Source organism: Canis aureus, chromosome 13, assembly GCF_053574225.1.
Source record: "Canis aureus isolate CA01 chromosome 13, VMU_Caureus_v.1.0, whole genome shotgun sequence".
Taxonomy (NCBI): Eukaryota; Metazoa; Chordata; class Mammalia; order Carnivora; family Canidae; genus Canis; species Canis aureus.
In genome coordinates this window covers 15,501,721-15,513,338 of record NC_135623.1, presented here as the reverse complement: position 1 = coordinate 15,513,338, position 11,618 = coordinate 15,501,721, and the positions used below count along the sequence as shown (strand labels likewise).

General features: G+C 36.2%; 1 protein-coding gene across 19 annotated transcripts in view; it reads right to left on the bottom strand.

The window, feature by feature from the left end:
- TUT4 (terminal uridylyl transferase 4) overlaps window positions 1-11,618 on the bottom strand; it is a 127,062-nt gene that overhangs the window by 53,580 nt on the left and 61,864 nt on the right. For 18 of the 19 annotated variants that reach the window (XR_013350319.1, XR_013350320.1, XR_013350321.1 and 15 more), the window contains exons 10-12: window positions 5,213-5,332; window positions 4,825-5,037; window positions 753-927 (exon numbers count right to left, since the gene is read on the bottom strand). Coding sequence is in view for 13 of the 19 variants with exons in the window: in XM_077844910.1 (XP_077701036.1) it covers window positions 753-927; window positions 4,825-5,037; window positions 5,213-5,332 (508 nt within the window). In the remaining 6 variants the exon portion in view is untranslated. The remainder of the gene's footprint in view (window positions 1-752; window positions 928-4,824; window positions 5,038-5,212; window positions 5,333-11,618) is intronic. The other variant, XM_077844908.1, reaches the window with a different exon arrangement.

The following is an 11,618-nucleotide window of genomic DNA, read 5'->3' as shown; positions in this document are numbered from 1 at the left end:
CATAGTGATTAGACTCTATAGTTATGCTATGCTCACAAGTGTAGCCACCATCTGTCACTATACAAACACTATTACAACACCACTGATTATATTCTCTATATACACCTCCGTGACTTACACATTCCTAGAGATGAGGTACTTTAGAAGACAACAGAAAACCTGTATTTTAAAATTATATATTAACATAATTTTATGACAGAAACTTATAGGAATACTCTAAGAAGTATTTCACTCACTTTTTATAGATTGTGAATTGAATTTTTGTCCATCATTTTAAGTCTGTTTAGACTATACATTATTCTGTTCCTTGTCCTCTGTTGGCCTTCTCTAGACCCACAGATAAACTCAAACATGTACTTATATCTTGTACACTTACATATAGTAGATAAATGAGCTCTAAAGCCTGCAGCTATCATAATTTGTCTTTTTGTTTCTTCTTCTAAAAGGGGAGTTATACAAACTCTTCTATTTTCCTATATTTTTGAAAATCTTCAGAATTAAAAATTAAAATAAAGGCATGTAATATGCTAACAACTCTAAGCAATATATTTATAGATTAGGAACCTTAAAATAAGTATTAATCCTATAAAATTAACATGGACTTGATAAAGAATTTACCTGACACGTATAATGACAACCTAGTGGCAAATACAATTCTACAAAGCCAAGGTATATAATTTTTAACACTACAGTAGAAACAAATGATGAAGTGGCACACAAAAACATTCTCCAAATGAAATACATCATCTCACCTTCAATAGCTATTCGTCTTTTAGGCCAGTTTTTGTTTTCTCTTGTTAAAATATCTTGTATCCGTACACATATGACATATTCTTCCAAAGCAAAATCCAATGTATAAAATTTTAGCAGCTCTAACCATAACTGTCCCAGGGATACCTGATTTGGTGTTCCCAATGTTAAAGGAGACTGGAAAAGAAAAAATACTTTTCATTTAAGCTTCACAAAACTACAGAATCACTGAATTTTCAGTTTAAAAAGACCTTAGAGGTTACCTTTACAAAAACTAAGGTATAAAGAAGTAACTTGCCAAAAAGCAGCTTGTGGCACAGCTGGGAACAGAATTCTACTTTACTGACTCCTAGAATTTTATGTTCTTCCCACTAAACCAGTGATTCTCAAACGTGGCTGCACATCAGATAACACTGGGAGCTTTAAAGTACACTAATACCTGAGCTCTGTACCATTCCCCTTCCATGCCCTTCCCAAGATTCTGGTTTAACTGACCTGGGCTATGGACTAGGCAAAGGGATTTTTGAAGCCCCTTAAGTGATTTGCATGTACAGCCAAGGTTGCACACCACTGCATAACAATTACTACAGCTCCTTATTGCAGTAATTGCTTTAAAAAGCGAAATAATGCCCTGGGCATTCAAAAGCTAATTCCTTCATTCAGCAAGCATTTATTTAGAACCTACTATGTCTCTAGCACTATGCTGAGGATATAAAAAAAATGAGAGCCCACATTTAAACAAAATGGTCAACTATGCATCATTTATTCTTTTAAGTGTTGCACATACAGTAACTATTTAATTCTAACAACTCTATGAAGTAGATACTACTTCAGGGCAAAAGATCTGACTCAGGACCACCTGGCTACGGAATTTATGTTGCTAATCACTATATCTACCATACTACCACTCAAATAACGTAAGTTCCTACTTCATAGAGTATTAGGAAAGGAAGAGACAATTTGACAATTAAACACTATGTGTTAAATGGGCCTCTAAATCAGGGAGTTTTTACAAAACAGGTAATGCTGAATTCTAAAGAAATTACCTAAAAACTGGCTAAAAGTGACCGCTAAGGAGCAAAAAGACATGAAACAATCACTTACTCAATTCTACAACTATTAATTGAGTGCCTACTATGTGCCAGGCACTCGGATATAATCATGAAAAAAAAAAAAAAAAAAAAACCCAAGATCCTTGCCTTAGTGGATCTTACTTTCTAGGGAAGAAAAGTAACAAAAGCAAGTAAATTACATAACAAGTTAGAAAAAGCAAAGTGGTGTGGAAATAAAAAGTTGAGTAGGTTTAGTAAAAAGGGGACAAGAGTATGAGAGTAGGACATGGTTTCAGTGTTAAATAGCACAGTCAGAATAGTTCTTGTGAAAAAGATATGATTTGAAGAAGAGGAATAGGGAACAGATGAGCACATTGTAGAGGAGTTTGACTAGCTTTAAAAAGAAAACCACGAAAGCTAGTGTGGTAGAGAAAGGGAAAGAAGAGAAGAAAAAAGAGCTACTCAGTAAGAAATCCTCAGCTTTTATTCTAAATTAAATAAGAAGCAACTGAAGTGTTTTGAGTGTGGAGAAGAGGAGGAACGTGACATGACTTAAGTTTTCAAAGAACCATTCTGATTGCTGTGCTGAGAACAGACTGTAAGTTGACCCTTAAACAACATGGAGGTCAAAATCTACATATAACTTTTGACTCCCTCAAAACGTAACCACTAATAGCATGCTGTTGACCAAAAGGCTTACTGATAACATAAATAGCCAATTAACACATATTTTATATGTTATATTTATTATATACTATATTCTCACAATAAAGCTAGAGAAAAGAAAATATTAAGAAAATTATAAGGAAGAGAAAAATACATTTACAGTACTATACTATATTGAAAAAAAATCCACATAAGTGGGCCTGCACAGTTCAAATCCATGTATTTCGAGGGTCAACTGTGTAGGAACAATGGTAGACAGAGGAAACTCATTATGAAGCTATGGTAGCAATCCATGTCAAACATGATGGTGGCTAGGACTAGCATATTAACAATGGAGGCAGTGAGAAGTGTTCAAATTTTAAATATACTTTGAAATAAAAATGACAGGATTTCCTGACAGACATGATATAAGGTATAAAAGAGAAAAGTAAAGGATGATTCCAAGGCTTCTAACTGAGCAAACGAAAGGATGAAATGCCATCAAATTAGAAGTGAACGCTATTATGTGGAGCAAGAGGAAGACCAGGAGTATTAGGCATGTTAAGTTAAAGACATCTATTAGACATCTAAGCAGAGACATTAAATAGATAGTTGGAGATACAACTAGAGAATTCTAAGTTTTAGGCATGTTAAGTTAAAGACATCTATTAGACATCTAAGCAGAGACATTAAATAGATAGTTGGAGATACAACTAGAGAATTCAAGAGTGTGGTTTGGTTGAAGATTTAAATTTGGGAGTATCATACAAATGGTATGCAAAACCCATGCAACTGAGTAAGATCACCAAGGGAGTGTAGATACAGAAGAAAGGGGAGGGGATCAAGGACTGAGCCCTGGAGCATGCCAACATTAAGAGACCAAAGAGAGAAGGAGAAACCAATCAGCATAGGAGACTGAGAAGAAATGATCAGCCATGGTATGCTATATTCAAAGTCAAGAAATTTTTCAGAGAAGAAAATAATCAACTGGCAAAGATTGCTAATATGTCAAAAATATAAAAATTGAGAAGTGACAACTGGATTTAACAATGTGGGGCAGCCCTGGTGGCTCAGCGGTTTAGCGTCGCCTTCAGTCCAGGGCCTGATCCTAGAGACCCGGGATCGAGTCCCACATCGGGTTCCCTGCATGGAGCCTGCTCCTCCCTCTGCCTGTGTCTCTGCCTCTCTCTCTCATGAATAAATAAAATCTTTTTTTAAAAAAAGTGGAAGATGACAATATAAGTTTTGGTAGGTTGATGAGGGTCAAAGCCTGAGTTTGATTACAATGAGTTAAGAGGAAACAAATTGGAAATAATGAATATGTACAATTCTTATGAATATGAATATGTACAATTCTTTCAAGAAGTTTCACTGCAAAAAGGTGCAAAGGAATAGCTAGCTGGGAAGGGAGATGATGTTCCTATTTTTTATTTAAACTGGGAGAGATAAAAGCATTTTTGATTTAATAAAGAATGAAAAATTGCTAATTTAGAGCAAAGAGAACTGCTAGAGCAGTGTTCTAGAATAAACAAGGGATAGAATTAAAATTGGAAAAATTATTAAAAAAACAAAAGCAAACAAAAAGATGGACAAATGGAGAAAATTAGATAGCAACTTGGGAAGTTCCTTTATGAAAGCACGTATCAAGGTAGACTATGTGAGTGCAGACAGTAGCAGGTGGTGGTGGGAATGTGTAGAAGTTCTTTTTGGATTTCTTCACAGTTGTCTTACCAAAGTAATAAGCAAAATTACTATCTATTGGTCGTTGAGAGTAGAAAGAAGTCTAGAAAAGTGGGAGAATTGTATATTCAGGCAACTACATATAATTCAATATAGCTAGAGCAATCATTTCAGTAATGCTTTCATTTCTGTAATATGTCTATTTCAGAAGACTACATTCTTCTAGAGGACACAATCCATGGATATTTATCTTTGGTCCCCTGGCCCTCAAGATATGTCTGGCACATAGCAGGTCCTTAATAAATGAATGTTGAATGATTAAATAAGCAAGCCACCCCCTAAAGGAGGAAAGGGCCTTTATTTTTCCACCAATCTGGCAACACAATTCCCATATGCTAAAGTTTCGATCACAACCCAACTCCTGAAGGAAATTTTCCTTGTCTAAATGAAAAAGAAGTAAAGAATTACCATGACATGAATAAAGCAAAACACATCTTCCAAAATGAGGTATAAATTCATTAAGTAATCTCAGTACTGAAAAACTAAACCAGATCAACCCCTCACTTTTACAGATGAGGAAAATGAGGCCAAGAGGCTTATGCAAAGTCAGTCAATCTACTAGTAAAGAGCTTCAATCGAAGGCATCACAAATTCTACAGAAAGAAAAGCCAAAAACAAAAACAAAAAAAAAGCTTACTTTGCCATGTTTTTCCTTCATGGCATTACTTTGGTTGTCTGTTTCTGTCTTCTTGGTATCATCTTTTGGTTGGTCTGCCTTAGCTTTGTTTTCCTCAGCAATTGAGTTTTTCTCAGTTGCACTACTTGAATTATATTCCCACTTCACAAACTTCTCTTCTACTATGCCCTTCAGCTGAAAGTCATCCATTCTTTTTGGGTCAAAGCCTTCAATCTACATAAAAAGGCATTCCAAATTGGTAGTGGAAAAATTATTAAAAAAACAAAAACAAACAAAAAGATGGACAAACAAACAAACCAGAATTCTAGCTTAAAACGTTTGAACAAAGCACTTTGTAAGAACGAACTACATATATACATGCACATACATATCACAAATTCATGCTTACCCAACTTCCAAGTAAGCAAGGAAGAAGAGGAGGTTTTCTTTGTTGTAGAAAAAACAACACCATTAAAGCAAAACAGTAAGAAGGGATTCCACCATCAGTTTGGGAGTCAATATAGCATAACTGCAAAACAAAGGGGGAAAAAGTACTGCCATTAGCTTTAATCTTCTTTGTTCCCCTCATAATATAAGTAGCTGTTTTTGTCCTATTGTAATCATGCAAAACGTTTAAGTAACAAAAATTATAAGGAATGACCTGAAACCTCACCACTCTGAAATAACTATTAACACAGTGATGACAATCTTCCCATTCATTTCTTTATTGCATATAAAGTCACATATGTATTTTAAATGGAATATCAAACTTAGTGCTTTTTACTTTTATGGTGTACACGTTGTTAAAAGATTTTATCTTCTACTTCTGACTCAGTGTTAATGATCATCTATATACTCTTTCATGCCTTTTTCTATAATAACCATATACAAATGTATTCCTATATATTTTTATTTTCTCTATAAATGCAGAAAAGATTTCCTTATGTCATTCTTTTCCAAAATCATATTATAGACATCTCTCTGCATATTATTCTTCTCCTTAACAATGCACCAACAAAGTTCCTCTAAGTCAATTACTACAGATCTAACACATTCTTTTATCTATTTATATATTTTCCCCCCAACACATCTTTTAAATGCTTAAATTATAGTCTATGATCTGGATGGCTACTCAACAAGTCTCCCCACCCAGAGCATTCACATTTTATCCCAAATTTTTGCCACTTTAAGCAATGCTGTTTTATCTTTATTACTGGTGATTATTTATATGAGCTATATTTCCAAGAATATGTTTGATGGATTTCAAAAATGTGTGATAGAGGGATGCCTGGGTGACATAGTCGAAGTTTCTGTCCCTTGGTTTCAGTTCAGGTCATGGTCTCAGGGTCATGGAATCAAGCCCCATGTTGGCATCCATGCTTAGCGCAGAGCCTATTTGGGTTTCTCTCTCCCTCTCCCCCTGCCTCTCCCTACCCTTGCACATACTCGTACTCTCACTAATAAATAAATAAATCTTTAAAAATAAGTAAAAATGTGTGATATATCTAGTATCTAATATTAGATATAATATCTAATATCTAAAAAATGTGATATGTCTAATAAGTAAAAATGTGTAATATATCTAATATCTAATTGTTTGCCAAAATCACGAAAAAATTCTTCTTTTACACTAGTAGCATGAATGTACACACTTTCCAAAGTATTACCACTTAAAAAAAATGGGATGTATGAAATATAATTATCTAATAATTACTTCAATTTGCATTTCTTCAATAAGAGATTATACAATTTTCATGTTTACTAACCATTTAGATTTCCTTTTTTCTGAACTGCCTATTGAATTATTTGCCAATTTTTTCTACTTGCATATCAATTTACATTACAGTTAATAACCTTTTAAATCTGATATATGCACTTGAACAATGTTACTTTTCCCAATCTATATTTATTTTGACATTCTTTAAAGAACCTTTTATCATACAAAATGTATTAATGTGTGTGTGTGTATATATATATTTAAATATGCTTATGCTATATAGCTTCTAGGTTTCCTAACATGGTAAAAAGGTTTCTCCAAACCATAAGTTATATACACATCCTCTAAAATTTTCTTCTAAAATTTTGATTTTTCATTTAAGTAGAATTTATTTTGCATTTAAGTGTCCTAAGGATCCAACATTATTTTCTTCAAGAAATATACCGTTGTTCACTGAACTCTACCTCTGAAACTAATAATATACTATATGTTAACTAATTTAATTTAAATAAAACAATTATATTTTTAAAAAAATATACAGCTGTGACAGCACCATTTTAAATAAACCATTGTTTTACCACTGAAATGAAATCTTTTATTTTTCATACATTACAATTTCTGGGCCTTTTGTTCTATTCCACAGATCTATTTGTCTATTCCTATGCCAATGACATATGCTTGACTCAAGCAATTTTATAGTAGTAAATTCAGTCTCCTTCACTAGTGTTCTCTTTCTGAATTCTTTTGACTATTCTCAAATATTCATCCACAGTAATTTCAAGATTATTCCATCAAATTTTTTTAAACTCTTGGTAATTCTAATTGAGATTACTGTACACTTGAAAATTAAATTAGGATGATTTAACATTTTAGGGGTAGCATCTCCCTATCTAAGAACACTGTAACTTTGCATTTTCTAAAAGTTTTGGAGTTCTCATCAATTACTTCCACTAAACTCTCATAACAAGGGACCTCTGGGTGGCTCAGTGGTTGAGCATTTGCCTTTGGCCCAGCGTGTGATACCAGGTCCTGGGATCGAGTCCCACATCGGGCTCCCTGAATGAAGCTGGTTTCTCCTTCTGCCTGTGTCTCTGCGCCTTTCTCTCTGTTTCTCTCATTAATAAATAAATAAAATCTTAAAAAAAAACAAAACTGGGATCCCTGGATGGCTCAGCGGTTTGGCGCCTGTCTTTGGCCCAGGGAGTGATCCTGGAGTCCCGGGATCGAGTCCCGTGTCAGGCTTCCGGCATGGAGCCCTGCTTCTCCCTCTGCCTGTGTCTCTGCCTCTCTATGTCTATCATGAATGAATAAATAAAATAAATCTTAAAAAAAAAAAAAAAACTGCTTTCTCACCACAATTAAAATCCAAATTCCTTACCACAGAAACATTCTCTCTCTCACTTCATTCCAGGCACTCCTGCCTTCCTTTCTTTTCCTCACAAGCTCTCTTGTACCTTAGGAGAACTGTACTAGGTATTTGTTGGATACTATTCTCTTAGTCTTTCAAATGGCTGGTTACTGCTAGTCTGAGTTTAAATATCACTTCCTCGGGATCCCTGGGTGGCACAGCGGTTTAGCGCCTGCCTGCCTTTGGCCCAGGGCGCGATCCTGGAGACCTGGGATCGAATCCCACATCGGGGTCCCGGTGCATGGAGCCTGCTTCTCCCTCTGCCTGTGTCTCTGCCTCTCTCTCTCTCTCTCTGTGACTATCATAAATAAATTTTAAAAAATTTAAAAAAATATATATCACTTCCTCAAAGAGATCTTCCCTAACCATCTGGTATAATGTCACTCTCTTATCACATCATCTCATTTTTATACCACTAAAATCTATCAGATATTATACTACTTATATTTTGTTTATTGGCTGATTCTTCCACAAACATGTAAGCTTCATGAGAGCAGGACTCTATATATCTTGTTAGATATTTCAAGCACTTAGAACAGTATCTGGCACAAGGAAGCATTTAACAAATGTTTGCTGAATAAATGAATTTGTTCAGATTTCGTTTTTATACCATTCAATAATGTAATTTTCTTCTTGTACCTTTTTTTTTTTTAATCTTTATTTATTCATTCAGAGAGGGCGAGAGAGGCAGAGACACAGGCAGAGGGAGAAGCAGGCTCCATGCAGAAAGCCCGACATGGGACTCAATTCCAGGTCTCCAGGATCACACCCCGGGCCGCAGGCGGCGCTAAACCGCTGCGCCACCTGGGCTGCCCTTCTTGTATCTTTTTAATTAAATTTATTTATTTTATAATTTGTGGTACTATCACTTAGTATTTTTCGATTTTCACTCTACCAGGTTATTTTTATGACAGAGAAAACCTACTAAAACCTATGTTTATATTGTAATTAGTCATCTTATAAATTATTTTATTTTTTTTTACAAATTCTTTTATTATTCCCAATAGTTTTTACTATAGTTTTATAGGTACAATTATACCACTAATAAAATGCTACTGTTTTTCCAATATTTACATGGTTTCATTTCATTTTCTTATCGCATTTTTTAAATCTCCCAAAACAAGGTACAACATTACTGGTGAACGTCTCTGTAACATTCTTAATTCTAACACATATAGCTTCAGTCATTCACCATTTAAAATGATGTTTTTGTTATTTTTTTAGTAAATGGTCTTTTTTTACATTTGTTTTTATTTCAGTTCAATTTGCCAACATATAACACCCAGTGCTCATCCCGTCAAGTGCCCACCACCTCAGTGCCCATCACCCAGTTACCCCATCCTTCTACCCACCTCCCCTTCCACAACCTTGTTTGTTTCCCAGAGTTAGGAGTCTCTCATGGTTTGTTTTCTTCTTTAATTTTTCCCATTCACTTGCCCCCCTTCCCTTATAATCCTTTTAACTATTTCTTACATTACACGTATGAGTGAAACCATATGATGATTGTCCTTCGATTGACTTACTTCACTCAGCATAATACCCTCCAGGTCCATCCACGTTGAAGCAAATTGTGAGTATTTGTCGTTTCTAATGGCTGAGTAATATTCCCCTGTATATATAGACCACATCTTCTTTATCCATTCGTCTGTCAAGAGTTATCGTGGCTCCTTCCACAGTTTGGCTATTGTGACATTGCTGCTATGAACATTGGGGTGCAGGTGTCCTGCCATTTCACTGCATCTGTATTTTTGGGGTAAATCCCCAGCAGTGCAATTGCTGGGTCATAGGGCATTTCTATTTTTAACTCTTTGAGGAACCTCCACACAGTTTTCCAGAGTGGCTGCACCAGTTCACATTCTCACCAACAGTGCAAGAGGGTTTCCCTTTCTCTACATCCACTCCAACATTTGTTGTTTCCTGTCTCATTAATTTTCACCATTCTCAATGGTGGAACGTGGTATCTCATTGTGGTTTTTTTTTTTTTAAAGATTTATTTATTTATGATAGACACACAGAGAGAGAGAGAGAGAGAGAGAGAGAGAGAGAGAGAGAGAGAGAGGGAGAGGGAGAGAGAGAGGCAGAGACACAGGCAGAGGGAGAAGCAGGCTCCATGCCGGGAGCCCGATGTGGGACTGGATCCTGGGACTCCAGGATCGTGCCCTGGGCCAAAGGCAGGCGCCAAACCGCTGAGCCACCCAGGGATCCCCTCTCATTGTGGTTTTGAACTGTATTTCCCTAATGGCAAGTGATGCGGAGCATTTTCTCATGTGCTTGTTGGCCATGTCTATGTCTTCTTTGCTGAAATTTCTGTTCATGTTTTCTGCCCATTTCATAATTGGATTTTTTGTTTTGTGGGTGTTGAATTTGATAAGTTCTTTATGGATCTTGGATACTAGCCTTTTATCTGATATGTCATTTGCCAATATCTTCTCCCATTCTGTAGGTTGTCTTTTAGTTTTCTTCACTGCTTCATTTGCTGTACAGAAGCTTTTTATCTTAAGTCTCAATAGTTCATTTTTGGTTTTGTCTCCCTTGCCTACATAAATGTATTTTGCAAGAAGCTGCTGTGGCCTAGTTCAAAAAGGGTGTTGCCTGTGTTCTCCTCTAGGATTTTGATGGATTCCTGCTAAATGATCATTCAACCATTTTGAGTGTATCCTTGTGTCTGGTGTAAGAGAATGATCCAGTTTCATTCTTCTGCATGTGGCTGCCCAATTTTCCCAACACGATTTATTGAAGAGACTATCCTTTTTCCAGGGGATAGTCTTTCCTGCTTTGTTGATTAATTGACCATAGAGTTGAGGGCCCATTTCTGGGTTCTCTATTCTGTTCCATCGATCTCTACATCCGTTTTTGTGCCAGTACCACACTGACTTGATGATCAAGATTTCAAGCTTTGTAATACAGCTTGAAATCCAGCATTGTGATGCCCCTTGGGCATGGGTTTTCTTTTTCTGATAGTCAGAGAGAGAGAGAGAGAGAGAGAGGCAGAGACACAGGCAGAGGGAGAAGCAGGCTCCATGCACCGGTAGCCCGACGTGGGATTCGATCCCGGGTCTCCAGGATCGCGCCCTGGGCCAAAGGCAGGCGCCAAACCGCTCTGCCACCCAGGGATCCCCAGATTTTCTTTTTCAAAATTCCTCTGGCTATTTGGAGTCTTTGCTGACTCCATACAAATCTTAAGATTATTTGTTCCAACTCTCTGAAGAAAGTCCATGGTATTTTGATAGGGATTGCATTGAACGTGTACATTGCCCTGGGTAGCGTAGACATTTTCACAATGATCCATTAGCATGGAATGTTTTTCCATCTCATTACATCTTCAATTTCTTTCAGAAGTGTTCTGTAGTTTTTAGGGTATAGATCCTTTACCTCCTTGATCAGGTTTATTTCTAGGTATCTTATGCTTTTGGGTGCAATTGCAAATGGGATTGATTCCTTCATTTCTCCTTCTTCAGTCTCATTGTCAGGGTACAGAAATGCCACTGATTTCTGTGCATTGATTTTGTGTCCTGCCACATTGCTGAATTGCTCTATGAATTCTAGCAATCTTGGGGTGGAGTCTTTTGGGTTTTCTATGTACAGTATGTCATCTGCAAAGAGGGAGAGTCTGATTTTTTCTTTGTCCATTTGAATGACTTTTATTTCTTTCTGTTGTCTGATTGTTGAGGCTAGGCTAGTACTATGTTG